The sequence below is a fragment of the Fistularia commersonii genome, chromosome 2 (genome assembly GCF_037954325.1).
Source record: "Fistularia commersonii isolate RoL2024-O1a breed Wild chromosome 2, RoL_Fcom_v1.0, whole genome shotgun sequence".
NCBI lineage: Eukaryota > Metazoa > Chordata > Actinopteri > Syngnathiformes > Fistulariidae > Fistularia > Fistularia commersonii.
In genome coordinates, this window is record NC_141285.1 from 9376649 (window position 1) to 9401883 (window position 25235).

At 38.3% G+C, this 25235-nt stretch overlaps 1 protein-coding gene across 10 annotated transcripts; it reads right to left on the reverse strand.

Moving 5' to 3' along the window:
• Positions 1–266: 266 nt before the first annotated feature.
• Positions 267–24641, reverse strand: klc1b (kinesin light chain 1b). 10 transcript variants are annotated; one of them, XM_086166303.1, is made up of 16 exons: positions 24538–24641; positions 18057–18328; positions 17642–17872; positions 15884–15965; positions 14925–15153; positions 14676–14763; positions 14261–14362; positions 13690–13863; positions 12794–12893; positions 11839–11891; positions 11500–11567; positions 9758–9866; positions 9219–9371; positions 2034–2158; positions 1845–1902; positions 267–1527 (listed from the first exon to the last, which is right to left on the reverse strand). In XM_086166303.1, exons 2-16 carry the CDS (start codon positions 18303–18305, stop codon positions 1450–1452), a joined length of 1899 nt encoding a protein of 632 aa, XP_086022429.1. In that variant the 5' UTR covers positions 18306–18328; positions 24538–24641; the 3' UTR covers positions 267–1449. The 10 variants fall into 10 exon arrangements, with proteins under 10 accessions (XP_086022429.1, XP_086022439.1, XP_086022447.1 ...); XM_086166313.1 differs by having other exon boundaries at positions 24506–24607; XM_086166321.1 differs by lacking the exon at positions 24538–24641 and adding an exon at positions 24172–24268.
• Between the last annotated feature and the right edge of the window lie 594 nt (positions 24642–25235).

Genomic DNA, 25235 nt, shown 5'->3' on the forward strand with positions numbered 1-25235 from the left:
AATTTTGCTGGCAATTGCCCTAAAAGGAATTTCATATAATTTTAACACAGAAAAACCCATGTCAGAATTGAAATAAATTAATATTTTTTAAAGCAGTGAATTAGAAAGTATCTCTTTCTCAATTAACAATCCGATTACACTGTTTTTTTTTCAGGTCAACCAAGTCTCTATATTTCAAAATCAGTGGATAAAGCATCACATTTTTAATGAGATACTAACCAGCCCTGTTTCCCATAATGTTGAATCATACAACAAGGCTTTTGAGGTTGTCTTTGAAACGTAACAGCCATTCATTGATGAAATCGCAGCTACAAACAGAACAATGCTTTAATTCTGAATCAAGTTTGATGATTTACAGACAGATTTTCTGGCTTACAGGATTTGTTCAGTGACTTACTATGAATCAAGAGGAACTCAATTCTGTGGCAGAGAATTGCATGATTAGTACTTCACGTTAACAAATATGTAGCCACCATGAACAAAAACATTAAAAAGTTTGGAAAAGAATGTAGAATAATCCCAAAATATTCCAGTTCTCTCAAGTAGCTTCACTAGCAATGGCGTCAGGCAGAAAAAAAAACAGTCTGTGATTTGTGCAAATCTATTATCATCATCATAACATAGAAATCAAGACACAACCTAATTACTGTAAACAACATTTTCACAATTTAAAGTAGGTCCTGTAGATCCGTAGCCTACAGGTGAGACTCAAGTGGCACCAGAAATCAGTTGAAGAAATATTCCATCTGATTTTTCATCACATCTTTCGCAAGCAAATTAAAAAGGAGATTTTCTTGAATGACTCGTTTGTCGCTCCAAGGTCCAAGTGAACTGCAACGGTGTTTGTCTCTGAACTGAGGTGACGTCGGTTGCAGAAGCAGAAAAAAACACACTTGAAACCTCAAAGCAAGAGAAGAGATGAAAGTAGCTGCTGTTTTGAGGTTCAAATGCAAACGTACAACGTCTGATTTACACTATTACCCCGTTTCACCCGACACCTTGAATAAATCTCAAGAGGCAAATGTACAATCATTAAAATGACAATAAAATTATTTCCTTTTAGCTGTTTCACCTTTGTATCAAGTCATTTCAAAGCAAAGGTAATGTCTGTCTTGTACTAGGTGAAACAAAAACTGGGTTCATTTATCATGTGTCAAAAAATGAAGAAAAAACAGCGACGTTAAAACAAGGGATGTAGCCGGCAAAGGCGATGTCATGGCAACGACGAGACGAAACGTGCAGAGGCAAAGAGGAATCAACTATGTTTTCAAGGTCACATCGAGGAGACACAAAGGCCATTGCCTTTGTGTGGAAGACTACAACCAGAATTTTATAAACCCAGTACTGCATGGATGTAGTGATGAGTGTCTTCGAGACATGGATGGATGTTCTTTGGGTCACAGGCTGATGGGAAGGATGAGTTGGCGAAGAGCAGTGGATTTCAAGGTCTCAGTTGCCACCAGAGTAGAGGTCCACAGTGCTGGAGCTGAGGCCGCGGCTCTCCTTGAACCTGCTGCTTCCCTGCTTCTGATAAGACAAACAAGGAGGCCAATGATAATCAAGACTTGGAATCAAAATAAAATGAATGGCCTCATACCCCTTTACTATTCATTATTTCATATCACAAGTGGATATCTGAATCACAAAATGTGCACAAGATTGTTACAGAGTAGTTAAAATCTACATTTGATCATTTGATATTTCATGAAGGCAAGCTGAAGATGCAGAAGCTGTTTCAAGCCACCCCCTCACCCTCTACATCTTATGACAAATGTCTGGTGAAATTGTGCCAATCATGTAAAATTCTGGTTTATTTCATGGACTATCTCTAAAATCGTTTTTACCTGGAATGCATCATCGCTGGTCTTGTTCAGGTAATTCAAGGAAGCTGCTCGCTTCATGCTGTTAAATGAAAATGGAGAGGGGAAGAAAGTTTAGTCGGAAAGACCAATCTCTACAGTCTGTAACATTCAGAATGTCCTCAGCAGTTCTCTGTCTTCAGCAAAGCGTGAGCATCCTCCCTTCGGTCTTACTTGGTATTGCGAGGTTCAGGTGGCCCATTTCCCTGTAGCCTCTTCACCAGCAGCTCACTGCTGCGTCGCAAAACATCCCTGAGTTTCCCCAGAGAGCCGCTACGCTGGAGGGCTCCACTTCCATCCTACATACACAAACAGACACATTCATCATGAGTCTTCCCTTGTTGGTAATAATCCATGAGCCCCTTTTCCACATTTGACATTGACACAGTGGTGTGAGCTGCATGCATAATATGCACATCAGTTCAGAATTCTGGTAGCAGTTTTTTTTTTTTTTTTTTTGGATCAACAGAAATGTACTTAGTGTAATGTACCTGCAGGGCCATTACTTTGTCCCTACAGCTGAATTTCAGTTTGTCATATGATGCACTTGTATATGACATTGTCTGACCCAGAACCTCTGACTTGTAGTCTAGTATCATGACTTAAACTTGGAACAATAGCGAGGGTCAAATGTGTAGTTGCATTGTGGGAAACATAGTAATCTGAGGATTTGGAGAATTAATACAAAAAATGAAGACAAGAGATCATTTGGATGTTTTGCTTCCATTAAAGACTTTCCTTAGTTATCGATAATTTCCATTTAGAAAATATATCATTTGTGTTTGCACTATTAACATGACCATGACCTTCACCCTTTAAAAAATTCATGAACAGTAATTTATTTCACATACTGATATGCCAGACTCATCAGGTCTCCTATGTTAAAAATTAAGTCTGTCATTGATATTTGTGACCTGGAAGCTTCAAGGCTTCCTTTTGTAAGTTAATTTTAGTAATGAATGTGGAAAAAAAGGAAGAACATGCATAATCTGGCTTTCGAGTCCTGACACCTTACCAGTGTCCAAGACTCTTGAAGTTTATTCTAAATCTTCTGTTGCTTTTAACAGGTTTAGCTTCTTCAATGTTGATTTGATGTGTCGAAGCTCAGGAACAGCATAATTAAATCCTGGTAGCAGGTAACTTGGACCATTGGTCCCAACTTTATTAAAACTGGTAAACCTGTTGACTGTGGACAACAATGGTGGTGATGGAAGCCAAAGTGTTGGGAGGAAAGGGGGGATATGATAGATGCAACAATGTTTACAAGTGTACTCTAGGGAAAAAACAACCCTGTATATTGGGTGTATCTATCATACTTTCCAGCTAAAACTTGAAAACGTGCATCTGGACATACAAAACTATTCTGAGGAGCTTATGTGGTCCCCTGTGTTTAGTTTGAAAGTTGTTTTGCAGGTTCACTGAACCTGCTGGTGCACATAACCACAAGTATGTCAGTATTTGAGTCTCATTTACTGTGTATGATATAATAATAATAGAGGCATTTACTATGAATCTTCCTTCATGATTCAGCAGCATATCAGGATTTGTGATACCTAGTATAGTCAATTGCCTCAAAATATAAATGAGGGCTATTTTGATTTAAAAAAAATATTGGACTTAGTGATGGGGAAATCTTTAATATGAGAGGAAAAATGACTAAGAGTACAGGAAATAACAAATATGCATGGCAAATTTAGATATATTTATGTCTGTTAACATTAATAAAGAACTTTGAAATAACAATTTAATAGATAGCAGAGTACTTTTGTACGCAATTTTAGTCTAATTTTCTTTTGAAATAACATTCAAAAGTTTATTTTCCTTTTTTTTTTTTTTTTTTGAAGGATTTTTCTGTGAACCCTGAATTTTACTTTTAAAATGAACCTGAAGTTTGCTTTGCAATCTATAGCAACCAGAGACTGGCTTCCCAGACAGAAACATTTGATGCTTATTTCAGCATCACACTCATATGTCAGTCCATCCATAGTTTTAAAGTTACTTTGACTTAATAATAACATGTCTACAAATTTACTGTGGTTTCGATTGTGTACACGAGTGGTGCTAATTGTGATGTAATAGAACATAAGCATCAGCAGGGGGAGCCATGAAGACAATGATGATGCAGTATATCAATTCTGCGACTATGAAGCTAACATTAGGGATAAGAGGGTGGAGCACTTTTCAAAACCATCCGAGCCCAATAGAGAGAGAAGACAAACTCCACAAATGAAAAACTTTATTTGAGAATACCGACAAGTGTTGATGCAGTAATCTTCACAATGCAGAATGGTAAATATGATGCAGTACTAATTACTACGATAGTACTAACAGACCTTACCATTTATGTTCTTTCACTTTGGGAAACTGAAGTCACACTATATATGTCAAGAATAGACAGCTCAATAAATAAGCATTCCACTAACACAACATTATTGTCATAATTATGTGATGAACTTTGTCAATTCTTTTGTTCCGAGTTGCATTAGAAGTAGGTGTACTCATTGAAAGGAATGAAGAATCAAGGCAAGTAGCATACGGGAAAGCTGGATAGTGAAAGCTCTTTTCAAATCTATAAATACAACCTACATTTATACTTCCAAGATGTTAAAGTAATTGTACATTCAGTTAGTTAAACATCTGAAATAAGTTGAATCTTAAGGAAACACTTGCACTGTACGTTTGGTGTTGAATAAACCATGATCCACTACAGTGACAATGTTTACTTGCAAAAACTGTGTTAGAAAAAGGCAACTCACTCCAATAAGCTATGTGTTTCAGAGTGCAGACTGTGATTGTACCACTGAAACATACACAAATACACACTAAAACTACAGCAGTAGCCAGTTTTCCATTTGAATTGTACCACTAGCTTCCACTTCCCCTTTGCGTGATAATTTGAAAGGCAATACTGGTCTTTTTCAGTCTGTCACTACTCATAATCTGAATGTAAGAGGTGGTCAATCTGTTCACTTGCTCTGGTTGGTCTCTGCCTTCATACTGGCTTCACAGGATCAAGGCTGCTCATTCCTTCAGTAAAGGGAAGCTCCTGTGCACACAAGGTATCACACAAAAGCAAACCAGGCAAACTGAGACCACTAATAGCAACTTGAAAATGAATTTCTATGGCAACAACAAAACATAAGGGTGATCACACCAGTTTATAGCAAGCCTGGGGTTTTACAAGTATGGTATTATTGGAATATTACTGGCTGAATTTGAAGCCACAAAATACTCAAACATGTTTAAAAAAATGTAAACAAATGATATAAAAATCATAAAATATTAATTTATGTCAATAATTTTATCATAACAAAACAAAAAGGATCCCTTCTAATACCCCAACTAACTTGAAATTATATTTTTTTCTAAGAATGTTAAAACTATACAGTACCACATTATGACAGGTAAGAAATTTGACTTCAGGGATTACTTATTCACATAAACACAATAACAAAAATAGTAAAATGGCTAAATATCACAATGAGAGTTATTTGGACACCTTATAAAGAGAGGCAGCTAGTGATCACAGACAATGTCAGAGACCAATGCAGAGCAGCTGTGCCAATTAAGTATTTTTGTAGACATTAACTTTGTCTGATTCTAAAACTCTTCAACAATTTTTATTACTTCCAATAAATACCCTTCCCCTTTTCCAGCTAAATGAATCTACGATGCATATACAAAAACTTACAAACGAAGAGAGGAAAATGTGCAAGTGACTTCCCCCATAGGGAGCTATTACACACACAATGGCTTAAAGAGAGGGAAAGCAGTCAAAGTTTCTGAGCTTATGGACAACACTGTTAGTGACAGGAAAGGGCAGAGAATGATAGACCGGGAAGAAACCGGGGAAGAGGAGTGTAGAGATGAGTAGACCAAACATCCCAGTGGCTGTCAGTTGAACAGGGGACAGAGGTGAAAACCCAGGGAAGAGGGGGGCTTTCTCTGCTGGGGAGAAGGAGCTGTTCATTTGTTGGGACAAAGAAGGCCAGGGCTAACAACAACACACATCCTTTTGCTATTGTGCTGGGGAAGGAGAGAAGGATGGAGGAATAATCTTGATGGCTTAGGCCTGATAAGAGAGAAAGAGAGAAACAGACAAAAATGGCAGACATTGTAAGATTAAGAACTCTGGGTTGCTTTTTTTTGTTTATTCAAGACACCCTTAGATACTAGCACATCCAAGCCTCATACGTTGTCTTCATTAAACTAGCCTGGTTTTTAATAAACACCTTTCGAAAAACTTTCAGTATTATTAATTTTTTTTTCAGCACCCATATGGATACCCAAGTGACATACGTATGTGACACTTTGAATAGATTCTTTTGTACATAGGCTTTGAGGACTCTGTCACGATATTTACTGCCCACTCTTTGGTTTAGAGACTGACGCAAGCTGACTATGGTATTGTGTTGTTTTAATATTTCAGAAATAATCAAAATTTAACATTTCTCAAGGTGCAGACATCAGACAGATGCCCCCACTTCACCTTGACATCGAGAGTAGCAAGTAGTTATATTATTCAGCAGTATCAACTAAAAATATACTTCAAAATATCTGTCAGCTCAATACGTCTAGTATTGGTTAGGCTCTACTACCTCTCTTTCAGCAGTTTCAGTGTATTCTGCAGCCTGGAGCGAACAAAACTTAAAATATACAAACTGTTTGAAAAACTACAGCCTGAATCCAGAGTTTCTGCAAAAACCTTTCAAGAAACAAATTCTAATCTCAAAACGTAATAACAAGACACTTTAACAGGTTTTAACACTAACTGAATTTAAGACGTTTTGAGCAGATGTCCTATGCTTCAGTGTGCATTGCCAAGATGCAGGTCACCAATGCAGTAGGTTTCTGTTTGTAGTCACTGTGACTCAGCTGTTTTTATTTCCTCTGGGTCCCAGAGACTGAAATTGGCACCCTGAAACACGGCAGTGACTTTGCACTGCAAACAAGGGACATCTGCGAGCATCAACATAAAATATTGGACAAAAAGTATTGGCTTAATAATGCTAGTAATATTTATACAGAACATTTTGGATTCTCCATTTGTCTTGGTCTTGTGTTGACATTACTAAGATTTCTAACTATCTTATGTGACCCCTGTGCTCTGAAACCCTAATCGATAAGTAATGTAGCACGTATCTGAGCTAATGCTTATCCAACAAAACTGTATAGTACAACCCCACGCCAGTTTATTGATTGCAATGAGAAGCCAGGAGGGAGAGTACAATCCACTGAGTGAAGGTTGGAAATTTGAATAACAGGCTGATTGTTTGTCATGGCAAGAATAATCAACAAAGTTAGTGATGCAAAGGAAAGGTGAGGGGGGAAATTTAGAGAACATGCCAAGTTGAAAGGAGATGCATAAAAACATCTAGCTGGGCGCAAGAGGCACATTACAATCACACACAGAGAATATGAATCATGCACTTTACGCAGACATGCACACACATTCATGTCACCAATTCATCTCAATAAAAACCAAAATCATTCTATGGTAATAGTATATTTATAAGGTCAAATCTGGGTGTTTTTGATGGTTTAACAAAACAGTTGATATACTGATATTCATATCAAAAGATCAGCTGATGTTGTGTAAACCACATCTATACCACACTTGAAGAGGCATGTTCAGGCAAAGTCAAGTCTCAAACATCAAAAACATTTACTTTTCAGCAAACAATAGCCTGGTTAAAGTCACTAATACTTGCAACTTTTGAAGGAGATGATTGATGGAAGGAAAATATCTTTTCAGTCAAAAGCTGAAAACAATGTATTGAAATTAGCGTTGTAGAGGCTAACCATGACTCCTAAAGTCTTTTGGAGTTTCATTCTTACTGCTATTGAGGTGTTGATTATGAACCATGAACATATCCCAAAGTCCTCAACATGCTTACACAAGTTTCCAAGACAGACAGGTATGCCCTTTAGATGCATTATGCTTTTTACATTCACTGAAGGGAGGATGGAAGCAGCTGTTTTATGCATTTGAACATGTGCGGAGAAGCAAAAACATTCACACCATAGCTACAGGAGCAGCCACCTCCCTCTATGCAGTGTTATTCACTCAGAGAGAGCAGTCGGTTAACAGACATGTCACAGTTGTGTGAGAGCACAGAGAACGCGCGTGGTCCATTAGCGTGCATGATCTAGCATGCCAACACAACTGCATGCATGTTTATACTGGGTTGAAGCAATGAAGGGTGAGGCTGCACAAAGTGTTGCAAAGGCACAGGCTCAGATGAGGCAACTCCGCTGGCAAACCCCTGCCCTCTGGCTAAATTAAACTGCTAGACTTGATCTCCTCTAACGGAGGCATGCTAAAAAACATTTCTCTTACTGCAAACACTGCTTTTCGGTGTATGGCTGTTAGGTTTACAAAATGAGCACACAGTCAAATTACACTAACAACTGTGGGTATGGTTGTAACACTGCAAATGCAGATGTTTGAATGAAGCAGGAAATAAAACTGTTGAACTATTACAACTGCCCAGATGAAAAAGCATCAAGGTCATCAGAAGCCCTTGTAGTTATACTGTACAGTCAAACAGGTGACAATCAAACCTTTTCCTGTTAATCAATCAATCAATAAATAAATAACAAAGGGAAATTCAGTGTCTAATGTGTGGTGCCCCAGAAATTGAGCCTGTGCCATCTAGTTACTGTTCCACTTGTGCGGAAGCATTGCCAGCAATACAGCCACATATTAAAACAGTATAGTGTTTGTATACTAGCATTTCTTTGGCAAGCAATGAACAACAAAGCAATACAAAACATCTAGTCCAAAACACAGATGCTGTCAAAAATTACATGTCAGCAGGCCAAGACATTCAATCAGCTTCATGTTTCCCAAAAGGGTTTTTGAATTTACCATCACAAGAAAGACAAGGCACTTTTGCAGAGTTCATGAACAGGTACAGCTAAACATTATTTTTTGTCAGACATTTTTTAAACAAATTTGTTCTGAGGCATTTGCTCACTTTTCTTTTGAAAGGAAATTTCATGAATACATTAGGATTGAAAGAAATCTGATCAATATTATTGCAATACCACTCTTCTATATTGTTCAGTAATAGTCACACAGATTAGGGATATTTTGTTTCTTTTTACCTTAGTGACAAAAAGCATTCTGACTGATTCGACAACTGGGGTGACTATGCAAGATTCTTGGTTGGTAAGCATCCAAGCTTCTCCCAATCTGAAAAGTTAACTGGACTGCCACCCTCTATATAATTTTTCAGTGTTGCTATAAATGATTAATCTGTACCAGTCTGAACTCTGTGATATTATGAACACAACCTTGCTGTTCAAGTGAGGCCATTGGCTATTTTGACTTAAGTGTAGTGGATTTGTACTCACCCCATTCCACTCCACACCCATACTCACTTCCTCGCCAGCCTCTGAGCCACTCTCATACTTGACACTGGTCAGGCTGTCCCTGCTCCTCCGCCTTTCACCCTCTGTGTCTTTCAGAATCTCCACCACACGTGTCTGATGGATGGGATCAATGCCCTGGTGGGATGACACAGACACAACACATACACAAAGACAAATTTCAATCAGAAGTTGACATTGACTGGTCGAGATGGGCGAGTGAGTACTATTGGATGGGACTTTTATTTGCCCCTTAAATGGATTCCAAGTGTACAACAGAAAGTCTTTAGATGGCAGTGAAATGGTTATGATGTAAGGGGGATGATGGTTGAGAGTCTATGGGGTCTATCAGTGAGAGACAAACCACTTACTGTGTTGCTCTGGATCCAAAGCAATGTAGAGAGAGGGGAAAAAGATATCATGAGATTTACTTTCCTAACACCAGGAATATCTTTAAGAAACAGGAACAGAGAAGTCATCTGAATGCAACAATGACTTTTTCTGAGTTTGGAATTCCTGCTGACCTGCTTGCGAGACCTCACAGCGCACTCTTCAAGTGTCTCAGCAGCCTCTAACTTGCCCTGCCTGCGGTATAGAGCTCCCAGGTTTCTCAGGGTGGTATTCACTGTAGGGCTGGAAACAAATGCAGGTTCATTTATAGATGTTAAATAAAAGACTGATTCTATTTCACTTAAACCATTAATACATTGTACATGTATTTATTTACATTAAAGCGAAAAAATATTAATGGACAACTATGAATTGAAAAACAAAAAAAGGTAACCGTATTTTTCGGACAATAAGTCACACTTTTTCATGGTTTGACTGGTCCTGCGACATGTACTCAGGTGCAACTTATACATTAAAATATATAAGGTAATTTGACATGTTTACTATTTTCACAGACAGCTGCAAGAGTGCGTTCTAGGCTTGTGTGCCAGTATGTGCTACTCCTATTACTCCTGTACCGCATAAAAATTTAAATTTAAACCCCTGAGAAAGACTGAAAACAAATACCCCCAAAAGGAAAATCATATTCTGCAAATTACAAGCTGTGAGTAGTGAAACATGCAGCTGAAAATGGTAATCGAGCAGCTGAAGGAAAGTTTGGAGTGAGCAAGACGCTTGTGAGGGATTGGCAAAAAGCGGAGGATACTCTACTGCAATGAAGACAACAAAAACAGCTAATCATGGGCTAAAAGCTAGATGGCCAGAGCTACAAGTTCACAAATGGGTGCCTGGACAACGTGGTGCCGGAAGAGGCTTGTCAATGGTGCAGCTACGTCTCCATGCCCAGGTTGTTGCCAAGGCTATGAATATAAATTACTTTACGGGAGGACCTTCTTTGAGTTACCGCTTCATGCAACACTATTGCGTCTCTATCAGAACACAGGTAATAATGTCCCAAAAAAAGTCACGCAGAAGAGGAAGCGGTACGCCGTATACCTCTGGAGATGGTGGAGTTGCTCAAAAGTGACACAGAGGATGAAAAATTCAACGGCCTGGGTGATCTGGAGTTTGGTAAACATGTCATGCTATGGTGTTTATGCTATGGTTATCTGAATAGTTGTTAATATGTTACGTTAACATACCAGACACCGATTCCGCCTGTTGTTGTCTATTCTACTTTTATTATTATTGTAACAACCCTGCAGTGCTGTTTAGAGGAATGTTCAGAGTCCTGTGAGCTCCTACTGGCTGTGAATGTGTTACGGGATGAGAGGGAGCGAGGGGCAGGGTGGGAGGAGAGAGCGATGAGACAGAGAGGATTAAGTGGAACTGCTTTTGCATAATTGTTATAATTGTTCTAATAAAGATAAGGTTTAACCAGCAAATCCGCATTGTTGGGCATGTCTTCTCGGACATTACACTGAAACTTGCATTTCAAGGTGAATGTCTGTTTTTGGTCTCTGACTTTATCAAATACATTTCCCCCAAAAAATGTGACTTATAGTCCAGTGCTACTTATATGTTTTCTTCTTCTTCACCATACATTTTTTGGCTGGTTGCAAATTATACTCCGGCGCAACCTATAGTCCGGATAATATGGTAATCAAGGATTGTCAGATCATTTTCAAGTGAAAATTATAATTATTCTCTCCTTTAACATTTTTTTTCTTAATATGCTCGAGTAAATGAATGTAAAAACGTTCCTTTATGAGGCACTTCCCTTTGTTTTGCAAACCAAATCATTAAGCCTTTTCTTCCTCTTGAAGTGAACTAAAGAAGTGTCATGAACTCAGCGTTTAAGCAGGCATGCCCTTACCTGTTGACTTTGCACGCCTTGTACCAGCCTCCGTATTCTCCATATGGTGTGTTATCTCTGTGCTTGCCCTAGAAGCAAATCAAAGAAAAAAGAAAGGCGAGAAAGAGCGTGATAGTTGAAACAGGTTGTGCTGCATTTCTGTGTTTACATAGAACAGTCTTTAGCAGTTCTATTCACCAGAACAGTTTTCTGAGTTGGAAAACATATTTTGATTATACTTTGAAGGACCTTAAATAAACAACCCTATTAAATTTGAAAAGCTTGCAATGAAATTTTTCTTTACTTAAACTTCATTCTTATAAATAGTCTTGTTTTTGGTGTGTACAAAATGTCTCTCACCTTGCTCATCTCTTCACGTTCCTCTGCATGCATCCAGATGGGCTTATTTTCAGCTGCAGACAAACGTAGAAAGAATCAGCAAAACATGCAAACAGCATAGCTATTTGACCTTCTGGAAGTTTAAATAAATCCATGAAGAATAATAGTGATGAATCGAACGTACTTGAGTTCTAGAAAACTCATTCCCATGTGTATTAAAACAAGTAGTTTATTGCAAAAGCCCAAACATACTAATGATGGAAACAATATAATCTACTAAAATACAACTAAAATACACGCACAATTTTAAACAAAAAGTACACCTTTAATATAAAAAGGAGTTTTCACACCAGATGTGACCACTTGTGGCTGAAATCTGCATTTCTTGTGGCTGCAGTAAACTTCAATAAATGTAAATGTATCTTCAGAAGGTGATACATGAAGAGTAAACCTGTGGGGAATGTTGAAAGGACCTTCCCTTTTATTCAGTAATGTGTGTACTGTGCAAAGTCCCTTTTATTTTTTTTCCAGATTCAAGGAAACCTCTACAGAGAAACCATCAAAATGCTCTGCTTCTAAGAAAAAGAAAAAAAAAAACTGAAAGAGTGTGCCTTTCAGAAAAGTAACTCCTTATTTTCTTAACTTTCAGTAATGAATTCTGCCTCAATGGAATGATAGTGGGCATTTTGTTCAGAACATCATCCGCTTTTGAATCATCTGTCCATCACTTGCTCATATTAAAGGTCAGCAGGGGCAATAAGGCAAATCCAAGAAAAATGGTAGTGGTTCTAAATAATTGTGCCTCAGTTTTTGTTGCTGTTTTAACCCTGTCAGAGCAGCAAGAAATAAATAAAAAATAACCTGTGGCTGTTTTACCCCTGTAAAAACAGCAACAAATAACCTAACTGACGCACATTTATTCAGACCCACCACAATTTTTCTTGGATTTACTCAAAATATCAACTGTTAGGCCTACCATCAACGGATCCAAATTCTTTCTCATGAGCACGGGTCAGAATCTCTTTGTATAGAGTCTCAGCTTCCTTGTATTTGCCCTGTTTAAGGAAGCAGGATGCCTGCAAAGGAGAGGAGGTAATGCTTGTTATACAGTTGCAACCAATGGCGCAGTTGACTTACAATGTGCCCCATGGGACATTACAGAAGTCTCTTGGGATAATCTTGTCAAAATCTTCCTGTTGTGGCAAATGGACTTGAATTTCACCCCTCTTCTGAGAGGCTTCTTCAGTTCTAATGACATGTTGGCATCACAATCCAAGGATTGTATTCAAGAAATGTGATGACGTCTACATTGGAGAGACCAAACGACCTTTGCACAAACAGATGGCCCATCACAGGAGAGCCACCCCTTCAGGACAGGACACCAATCCAGAACCAGCCCCCGGTAATTTACATGAGCCTCAGTTAAAGGGATCCAACAGGTTTCACTCCTTTGTATAGCCTTACCTTTTCACATTGCACTCCAGGTAATCCCACAACTTCTGCTTTTTTGTCCCAACGTACGACACCTCCATTAGCATAACAGACCCTGAGACCTAGTTTCTGATGATCAACTCCTACATTTACATAACAAGCTACCATAACCTAGACCCGCCCAAAACCCTGGCAGTTGCATTTGGAAACTCCCCACAGGTCATTTAGAACTGAAGAAGCCTCTTGGATGGGGGGTGAAACGTCTTCAAGTGAAGAAATTCAGGTCCAGTTACTGCCACAAGAGATTTCAACAAGAATTCTCCATAACCTGGATGACTGAGAACCTTCACAAACTCTTTAGGGATATCTTTCCTTTTTATAGTGACTCATCAAAGGTGGTAAAACTTAGAATATTTGTAAGAAAGAACTTGTATCTCTTACCAAATTGTTCTTGGTTTTGGCCACATTGGGATCATCAGGTCCAAGCCTGCACTCATAGATTTCTAGGGCGCGGCAGTAGTAATACTCCACCTCCTCATACTTGCCCTGATTCTGACACAGCAAGGCCAAGTTGTTCAGCTGTTTGGCCACATCTGGGTGGTCCTTCCCAAGGACCTGATGGAAATCAAACAAATGTTTATCTTATTTCTATTGTTATGTCTGTTGTATCGTTCCCCCGTGCATCTTTCTTTCCACTCATCAACCACTGTTGCTTTTTCTTTCTCTCATCTATCTCCTGCCCCTCTTGTTACTTGCTATGCACTTTAATACTGATCAAATTAAACCCTCTAATTCCTGTCCGACACAGATACATGGTCAGCTGAAACAGTGTAGACAATGAAGGAGAACAATCAGCTCAAGTCCCTATTTATTGATATAGTATTACAGGAACCTAGGTGATATTTCAGACCAATTAATCACTCTATTAAGACGAGCTTATTATCTACTGGTTTTGCAGGGAGGTAAGGCCTGTGACTGGAGTGCAGTGATGCAGTTCAGGGTTGTGACCTACCTTCTCTCTGATCTCCAGAGCTCTCTTGCACAGAGGCTCCGCCTCCTTGTATTTTCCCCGTTTTCCATACAGCACAGCCAAGTTGTTTAGTGTTGCAGCAACCTGGATACCACATGCAGAACGATATGAAACCTTGTGTTTTTCTCTATTGCCTTTAAATAAATGTAATAAAATGGAAGGATAAAGATTTAAAAATGATCGTCCACATTGAAGCCACAATGAAAAATCAATTCTTTGGTTGGATTTATTTGACATAACTTTTATCCTGCTGTGACAAAAGAATTTCCCCTATGGGTATCAATAAAGTTTCTTATCTTATCTTAATTATGAGGCATCATAATCTATCCAAATCCAATCCATCAAATCTATCGACAAAAAGGTATGATTGTTACAACACTAGTGTTGCGACTCTTACAGCAGGATGGTCTTTGCCCAGGGTTTTCTCACGGATGGACAAAGCATCATTGAGCAGATGGGCAGCCTCTTTGTATTTGTTCTGATCTCTGCATGATGGAAAGAGAGACACAATACAACATGAGGGGACTTTAAACCCGCAAACTAAAATATTTTACCATTGCTTGTGGTACAAAGTCAAATTGCACACGAGACATATTAGAAAACAAAGTAAAACAGCTAAAGCTCCCATTTGGGAGTTCTTGCTGACCTATAGACCAGAGCCAGGATGTTAAGCATAGTGGCCACATCAGGGTGGTCGTGTCCAGAGGTTTTCTCAAGATCTTCCAAGGCTTGCTTGCAGAGGGGCACAGCTACCTCATACCTGCCCTGAGAGGCATATTGGATCACCAGATTGTGCAGGGTTCTCAGGCGAGCTGGGATTTCATAACCACCCTGCTGGGCTGCAGCCACTGCTGCACTGTTGTGCTGGTGCTGCACTTTGAGTCGGAGAGACCACAAAAGTTGTCATGTCCAAAGATTCACAACACAGACCTGAAATTGTTAAAATTTGCATGCACACTACATTAGCTATATTAAGAAGATAAAGAAATTCTAGGTATAATTAAATGTTGAAACTACCATAGGCTATGATGATTTAGAGGCAATGTTGTTGTCAGAACAAAAACTGAAATTGTTCAAATTTAGAGGATGTAGATTTTGCAAAATGCTACTGATGTTTACGTCCTTGATCACTAGATGTTAACTGTTCCATTTTAGGCAAGTGTATTTGTTCACTGTTGGTTGGCTGCTTTGTAATGAGTAAATCTTGGAAATTCTTGATAACAGCTTGATAAACCAAAACTGGTGCAGTGAAAAAAAAAAAAGTGCTGAATCTCACGACAAAGCAGTATACAAAATTGGGGAACTACGGAAAGGGATGGAGTAGAAGAATATTCATCATCAAGGTTCATGTTATGACATTATTTTACCTTGCACTTAATAAAAGGTGAATTTTTTTTTTACAACATCTATGGTCAAGTTTTTAATGAGATATAATAGTATTACATATTTTGATAATTTACTTTTAGGCTTACTTTGGGTGGACATCTATTTATTTTTGTGATGAAAATATATCATTACGGGGATACACGAGCCTGACGGCAACATAAGCGTCTAATCAAATTCCATCTGAGTGAATATCATTACTCAATGTTTTGTCAGCCTTACTTCCTTGGCCATGCTCCTCTTCATCATTGGGGAAGAGGTCATCCAGTGAGTCCTTTGGTGTTTCTCTGTCCTTCTCCTCCTGCTGAGGAATAAACATTGGTGTCAGATGCTCTTGATAGACGGCAAAATAAACAAACAAATAAATAAGTAAATAAAAATAAAATAAAAAACACAATTCAAGGAAGAGTTCAGGGATGTAATAAACTTATTGATAGGGCAAAAATGATCCCTTTTTAAAAATTTAGAATAGATTAATGCGATTACAAATAAGGCTCAGAGCATGTAAGATCTATTTTTCTTAATAAGCATATTAATATGCATATTAATTCTTAAAGACAACTTAAGAAAATCAAAGCTTTAGGGATTTAATAAACAATCAGAATTTAACAGAAGTAGTAGACTATTAAATTAGATTACTCAATTTCCTCTGGTATCAAGACCGTGTTTCTGATTCTGAATTCACTAAGTATGTTAGTGTCATCCATTTTTTCAAAGAATTCTAACTGGAATCATTCATAGTAATAGACTGATAGATGTAAAGGCTGCTTCCTGAGTAGAGACATGAATCTCTCAAGGATTGGCTGCCTGGGAAATGCAGGGTTAAAGGAGTTCATTGAGGATCTGGTTAGAGGGAGCTCCTTCCTAGAAGAACATGATGACAATCTCGTCACGAAACACAGCAGTTATTAGTTGATAGTGTTGGTTTACTGGCATATATAGTTAGATGAATATTTTAGCATAAGGCAAACCTTTCATATACAGTATTTTCCGCACTATAAGGCGCACCTACGAGCCTTTAATCTTCTCAAAAACCAACAGTGCGCCTTATAACCCGGTGTGCCTTATATATGGATCAATACTGAGCCGCATCAGGTCTCGCAACTACGGGAAGCAGCCTCCAACTCCATTTTCTCCCGTAGAAGAAGTAGAATGCATGTATGTGCATGCGCGCGTCGCTGAAGTAGCAGTGGTTAAAATTGTTAAGGGGAATTCCAGTCCCACACCACTTGTGTGTGTATAAAGACCCCAAAACGGAACCTTTCAGGAGACACGCTGACGAGGCAGAGATCGAACTCAAGGCGATCAGTCAGTAGAACATGGGAATAGAGCAGCAGTGAGAGAATTCAAGCTAGCAAAATGAACATCAATGAATTTAGTGGCAGTCCTTCTTGGTGTTTTCGTTTTATGAAACGCTATGAACTGTGACAAATGAAGTTGGAAATACAATGTTTTCAGCAAAGGCGGCACAAATACCGGTTAGAGCTACTGGTATGTACTGTACCGTATTGTGAATGCACTGACTTGTTTTTGGAGTGAACAAAGTTGTCAGAACGTTGGTTTGTATTCTATTAATAAAATTTGACTGACTTATCCGACTGTTTGGTTGACATTCCCTTTAGCGCAGCTCCATTTAGTGGATGCATTATGCAACCCCAGCCACTACTGTAGCTTCTATTATATGCGCCTTATAATGCATGATATTTTTTTTTAAAAATAGGCCATTCATTGAAGGTATGCCTTATAATCCAGTGTGCCAAATGGTGCGGAAAATACGGTAGGTCCACAAAACTAAAGTATTTTCCCATATTTCTGGCTTTGGTGAGGACATTTTGATTTCACAGCTGACAATCATTTATAGAAGCCACTAAATGCCAATCAAATAAACTATGAGGTTTTAAGAAACAGCGAATTGAAACCAAAATTAAACTCATACAACTGATGACGATCTTGAGCATACCGCAAGTAGTTGGTCCTTACCGTGGGTGAGACATCTTCATCATACTTTTTCAGCTGATTCATAAACTCCAGGTGCTTCTTCTCTTCCTCCAACTGAGCCACACTCTGTTCACTCTTTTGCAGCTTCTGTTGAGTGTTAGCTAGTTCATCTCGCAGCCACTGGTTCTCCTGGCAGAGCCTTCTCACCTGCGCACGGAGCTTCTGCTTCTCAGACTCCACCGCATTCAGGTGGTTTGACAGGGCCATCATGACCTAGGAATGAACAATTAAGATATTAAGTACTAACTCTGGCAATGGCAGAAAGAGCTATGAAGAGGATGAATGAATCATGAACACTATCCAAGCTGAGTATAGAAGGAGGAACTTGGAACACCAAAAATAAATGACAGTCAAGGGATCATTTAATGTCAAGACTTTAACCCATTTTTTAGCTTACCTGTGCTTCCCCCAGGCCCAATTCAATCATTTCCACTGACTTCCGAAGCAGATTAGACTTCTCATGCACCAGGTTGGCCTCTTCATCCTTTTTTAGGCACTTGATCGTCTCCAGGAGGCTATGGAGGATGGAGTTGTGCTCATTTTTCAGGGCCTCCAGACCCTGGATCACCAGCTTTGTGTTAGAGATTATTTCCTCCTGAGAGAGCTTCTCCAGCTTCTCGTCCCGAGGATACACCATGGTGGACATCTTTATTTTGAGCTCAGGGAAACCTGCATTGAATAAGACAGAAAAAGGGAGCATGCCATTACCGTAAATTTAAGTCCCTAACTCTGGACTTTCAGTGAGATGGCTTATGAGCTGCCTATTTAACTGCCATTAATACTGATGTCATGGAATAACATTGTAATATACTGAGTAAACTGATATACCAGAAACACATGACAAATAAAATTAACCAGATAATGTTTCGGGTTTGGGTGCAGAAACTGAAATTATTTATCACAATTTGAAATTCCATAAATCACAGGTGGACATTATCAAATAGTTGGCAAACAAAACATACTAAGAAACAAACTCCATATACTCTTCAGTGCCACTAGAAGTCTGTGCTTTTGAAAATTTCTGCATAAAGTCCAATTAAAAGATTTTGCAACATTACTGTATGAAAAAGTTAGCATCGCATTACCAAATCTCAAAAAACTGAATATCCACAAATAATTACACATTCAAGCATCACCCAAATTGCTCTGTCACAACTGCAAAACCTCATGCAAATAATACATTTTGCAGGTTAAGGGTGGAAAAAATTTAAGGTAACAACAATTTGCATGTCTTTCACTTGCCAAATAGCATCAAATAAACTGGCTGTCCACGTGGGAAATGCTCTGTTCTGATACTTCGCACCAACAAAGGATAAAAACTAACTTAAGATGATAGGTGCTTTTAAACAGACTTCTAAGATGAAACCAGATGAGTTCTGTTGAAAATATAAGTAATTTCTGTGTCTTGTTCATGAAATTGCAGCTGGAGAGGAATTAGGTTTCATGAGATGCACATGTCAGTATTTCTTTAAGCAATCCAATTTCACAAAGACACAATTAATAAAATATAACAGCATATAAGTAAAATACGTGAATATAACCATAATCAAGTGCGTGCAGTTTTGTCTGCTGCAGGCTTTAAGTGGATATGCCAAAATACAAACAGAAAAGGAAAGCTTGCTACGGGCTATAGGGAAATAGAGATTTGGCACTGATATATACCAATCTTTGAAGTTTGCCTTAAGTCTGCAGTGAAACAGTGCAAGAGAGTGCTCACAAATGCTGCAGTGTGGATGCCCTCTGGTCTAACCATTTATGCAGACAGAGGCCTCACTGTCTATATTACTGGCCAAGAGTCAAAGCAAGGGTGAATATATTCAAACACATTTCAAGAAAATCTCCGTTGTTTGGTGGAGTATATGTTCTTTTCTCAAAACAATCTAATGAGAACTGACTCACTGAGCCACATTACTGTTCACTATGACAGTCTTCTATCCTTTACCCTTTCGACTAAAATTCAGTCTGATGTTAAGTAGAACCGTGCATTACTTCAGCAATGGTGACTCCGGATAAGGGGTTAAAATGAAGTGCCTTGCAGAAATAAACATCGGCTGAGAGCCTGCCATTGGAAAAAGAAATATACCATTAGTGAGCCACTCCCTGTTTAGGTACTTCAAAACTCATTACTAAAATTAAAAAAACGAAATAACCCCTTAAAATGTTTTTTTTTTACTTTGCAAATAACAACCTAAACAACCAAACAATACCACAACAATTCATTTTAAGAAAATCTATGACCACAAATTTTTCTTTATGTGCTTATTTTCTTGATTAAGGAGTCCCTACATCTCATCACTGCAAATATTTAATAGGCATCCTGACATCTCCAGAAGTCACAGACTCTCCATATACAAGCATCAACGATGTCCTGAAGCCTTGTCCAATACACAATTTGTATCTGCTGAATATCCACTGTACCTCCTTTAAAAACTAAGTCATCAGCTAATAAGAAGAAACGATGTCACTCTCAAGATGTGACGCAAGATGGTATTTTTTATTAAGCTAATGTATTTCAGAATAGACTTTCTACAAAATGCACACAAGAACCCGACTCAGTCCCTTAATGGTTGACTGAATGTCAGTTACACCATGGAAATAACTTAGAAGAGATCAGTCAGTGTTGCATCACCAGTAACCTATGATGAAATCGTGTACAGCCTACCAATATTTTTTTTCATTTCTCTCTTTTTCCAACTCAAAAATACCTTAAAATCATTCCTAGGTTAACGGATACCCTTACCTGAACAACATATTCTGAGAAAATCAAAGAGTATCCAATAGTTATCTGTAACATACCAAACATAGCCCACTGATAAATCCTACTCATATTAATTCTTACCCGAAATATGGAAAAAATTTGTAATTTGGCCTGAGCATGCATCATGCTTCCCTTTCATATGGGTAGTATATTTGAAAGCCAACAATAAATAGTCTATATAGATTAATACAGAACTGCTTTGAATAAAACAGTGGCTCTTTTAAGAGGGAAGACTTGAGTAAATAAACTGCTACAAGGACTAGCAAAACCTTATTTTGACATCAGAGCCCAGCATACATTTCTGTGCACTGATATGAGATATATTTACAAAGGAAGAATACCTTCTTGGTGTAAATTTGACACTTACAGAGGTTACACTTATGGCATTTCATTAGAATAAAAGACAAGTAAAGCCATGGACTGGATTTCTTCAGAAAGCTTAAGTTAATATTTTCCAAGTCTTTAAAGAGGTGAGATAAAGTCCAATGGGATTGCTGATTTTGTCAGACAACACACCTTGAATTAATCTTTAACATTTACACACTGTTTCATTATAAAAATCAAGGACAAATAGAAGCTTTGAACTTGAAAACATTCAGTTTAAGTTGTCTTTCTTAAGACTTTTCATTCTGCTGTAATTGTTAATATTACTTATGAGACATGCAGTAAATAAATGGATAAATCAATACAGCAACTTATTTTCACATGGCTTAGAATGTTATTCATGTATTCTTATAATTGTGAATTGAAATTGTCCTTTAAACTTGGAAGTTGTGCCACAGCTCCTAAGATTAAGCAAGCTATATGATTAATTTTTTAATGTGCAGTCAGAATCTAACACATTTAAATTTTCCTTATCTAACTGTTAGATAGATAAGACAAATTTAAAGTATATCTATTCAACGGATAGTCTTTTAGAATAGTAAGGCTCAACATTTAAGATGTTAACACAATGTTCTAGGTATATGCATGTACAAAACATTAACAACAGAGATGAATAACTAAGTAAAGTGGTCTATTTTCCTGTATAGATTAGAAATGTAAAAATCCTTTTTTCAAATTGACTAAATAAAAAAATTGATAAAGTTAAGGAATTTTAGACAGAGCTAACCTTTAACCTTCTAATCATTTCTGTTGCTGCAATTTGCTTAGTCAGAAAACTAACCTTGGTTTGGTGGTAAATCATAATTAGGCATAGAGAAAAGCTGATGAAATAATGTCTCCTCTCCCAGCAATACTCCTTGGCTTTAGTTAGAAACAGGTACAAGCAAATGAAACAGGACACAACTAAGCATATTATGCTGTGAGAAAAGCAGCAGAGCTGCCTGCAGGATAATTGTGACCTTCCCGCTGTTTCGTCAGATTAACCAACATCAGGGTGCACATCCAGCCAGAGCCCCACCCACAGCAGCAGCAGATGGTTGCAGAGGAGCAGGTTAAATGGGGAGGGAACATCCTGATCTAGACTGCTTCTCAATTCTCATCATAAAGAAATAATGGCTCCGGTCTGATGACCCACAATAGAATCAATAGCACTATTTAAGTCTTGAAAAGCAGCTTCACATGCTGATCAGATTAAGAATAAAAAAACAAACAACAAAATAAAAGCTTGCTTAAAATAACATCACCATCACATATCACTGCAGTTTATGCTCCTATATTTTAATGTAATCAAAAATGTTTTTTCTGCACTATCAACAGCATTAGAAATAATTATAACCAAAGTTATCCTGATAGCAAAAATCTCATTTTTGATGAAAATAAATCTCTTAAACATTAGCCTTCAATCCAGTATCGACTACTGGGATGATCATACAGAAACTACCAGATTGACGTCCTGTACATCCTATTATATTTCATCATAGGTGTTCTGAACAGCAAGCACGGAAGCTATTTGAAAGAGATGGATAAGGTTATTCGATATATTGTAAATGACTTGAGTTTGCATAATGGCCAAAAGTCAAAAATACTGCAGCAAACATAGCACCTCTTAACCACCTCTTAGGTGGTTAACATTAGGGTAGAATGCACAGTCAAAAAGACTAACATCTGTACTGTCTATAAGAGCCAGAGATAATTTCCCTCTAAGTATAAGAAACCTAGCACATCAGTCAGTCATTTAGGCCATCAGCAAAAACACAGTTGTTTTGTTTCCAACATATTTGCATCCTTCTGTGGCCATCATTATCATTTTTCCCCTTCTTCTCCCTCTCATCACTAGATACAACCATTCAAGTAGACCACATTTTTAAATTTGACATCTAGACAGATACTAGTATAGTGACTGACCCAGACAAGTAACTCCCACTCTGCTGTTTTGCGACTGCTTTGCAATGCTTTTTGTAAACCAACAAAGAATGGATCCCTGCCCTACCTCTTATAAAAGCTAAGTTGAATAGACAATCTAAGTGAGCTAATAACTATACAACAGGCAAATGTTTTAGAGAAGGGTGTGGTGCATGTTGAAACTATATTAGTCAACCTTCTACATTGAAAAAAAAAAAAAAAAAGAGTATGAATTGGGTATACTGGGAAGTAAGTGGGTGAACCCGCTGCCAAATTAAAAAACATTTCCTCTCCTCTGGAAGATGATGACATGTCTACATTGGCTCCCTCTCATCTGGTTGCTGCTCAAACAGCAATCTATGCCGACTGCATCATTGCCAGACACAAAGAAAAGGTTGTCATCAAAGAAGGGTGTGGCGAGGTTTGGGACAACCAGGAGGGAAGTGCCAAAGACACGCATCGCAGTGATCCATCAGTCTTGTGAAACCTGCTGCCATAGGTCTATTTTGATACTGATGGAGTAAATGGATGTTGCCATTTATGCCAACAACTCTGCAATTCAAATTTCAGGAAGAAAATGTGTATGGGTCACTGTTCCATAAAATTCAAAACGAAGACAAACTGGAATACGTAATATACTCACATAAGGATGGCTTAGATTATATACAATGCAAGGTTAAATTGTACACGTATATTCTCCTCCGACTTTGAAATGAACCCGGCCTTCTGAGAAATGTCAATAGAGAATTTGCAAAGAGCAATAGGATATAGGCTTCTTGGCTATTTTAGCCTTTCTTTGTGAACCACAACATTTACATTATTTCGTGACAACATTCGCAGTTCGGAACGACTCAACACTTTCCTTTTATTCGTATGCGATTCTCCCACAATCACGGGGTAGAATTTTCCTATTTATATTTGTCTACGTTCACACTGACACTTTTGGTCAGGATAATATCTGGGTAGCTACAGTATATTAACAGAAATAAACAGTAATTGTGGATTTCCCAATTGGATCATCTAAGACGTCGGCATACAACATTAGCTACCATCAGCTAACCAACTAGCGTTACCACTCCCTGTTTGTCGCTGGTTGTTTTTGTTGCTTTGCTAAATAGCCAGGTTAACAGTGAATATACATAATACGAGACATTTATACTACAAATATATAAAGCCATAGCAACCATTTGCACAACAGGAATCATATTCAAAAATATAAATATATACATTAGGCTGTCGCTTACCGAGAGCTAGGACTGACGGCTAGTTCAGCCCCTTTAAATCCAAAATGTCTCCGGCACCGCAAGATTTCCCCATGATTCTTTGCAGCTAGAAACTAGTGACGTCATGGATTGTTTTCGGTTCTTATTCCTGCACATCTAGCTATCTATCTATTTTTTCTCGCGTCCGATCATAAAGAAAATTATTTTCAATAACAGTGTAGATACTGCAGAGCACATATTGTTACCTCGTAGCTGTTCCACGATGGTATTGATGGGAAACTGAAACGGAGTATGAGTTTATCTTGAAGGGCGAGTCTGTAGGGAACGTTCAAGAGGTGAAGAATGCCAGATAGAAGGTGTAATGCTCATTTTTCGTAGTGGTTATGCCCCACAGAAGATGTCAGTAAGAAGAGAAGGAGAAATATTCGAGTGAGTTTTGATGAAGTTGTGCAGAATATCCCAGCAGGTGAGAGTGGTAACAGAGGGAACAGAGGTGATGAGTAAATGATGAGCAGGTTTGGCAGAGGGACACATGGTGGTAGATTTTGCAAAATGGATGGAGATGGATGGAGTGAATACCTTATTCCAAAAGCAGAGCATAAGCTTCTCACCAAAAAGCTGCTAATGTCCTTTTCTCGCTGCACTGTGGAGTCCGTCCTGAGCGGCGGAATCTCACTGTCGTTTGCCGTTCGCTGCACAGTAGCAGAAAGGAAGGCACTGCAGAGGACCATAAACACCGCCCCAAAAATTATTGGTCATCCTGTCCCATCACTTGAGGGCATCTATAACACACGCTGCCTAAGGAGAGCCCACAGCATCCTCACAGATCCATCCCACCCTGGACACCAACTGTTGCCATCAAGGGGGTGGTTTAGGATAATCAAGACAAAAACAAACAGATTGAAAAACAGCTTTTACCCCAAAGTGGTCATTGCACTAAATTCGACACAACCCTGAACACTTGAATCCCACATACACTACAGTGCAATATATATATATGTGTGTGTGTGTGTGTTATATATATATATATATATATATATATACACATATATATATATGTGTGTGTGTGTGTGTGTAGTTGTATTGTTGTGCTGTGGCCTGCTTTTTAAGGTTGGTTTTGTCTGTTTTTGATTCCACTGAACCTGAGACCTGCTATCTCTGAATTTTGTTGTACTCTATGTAATTAAAATAAAAGTCTTGAATAGGGTAACATAAGTGCGGCATGGTGCAGGAGGTAGAGCTATTGTCTTTGGAACTGAACATTCCTGGTCCGATTCCGGGCACCTCCTACTGTGTCAACGTGTTTTTG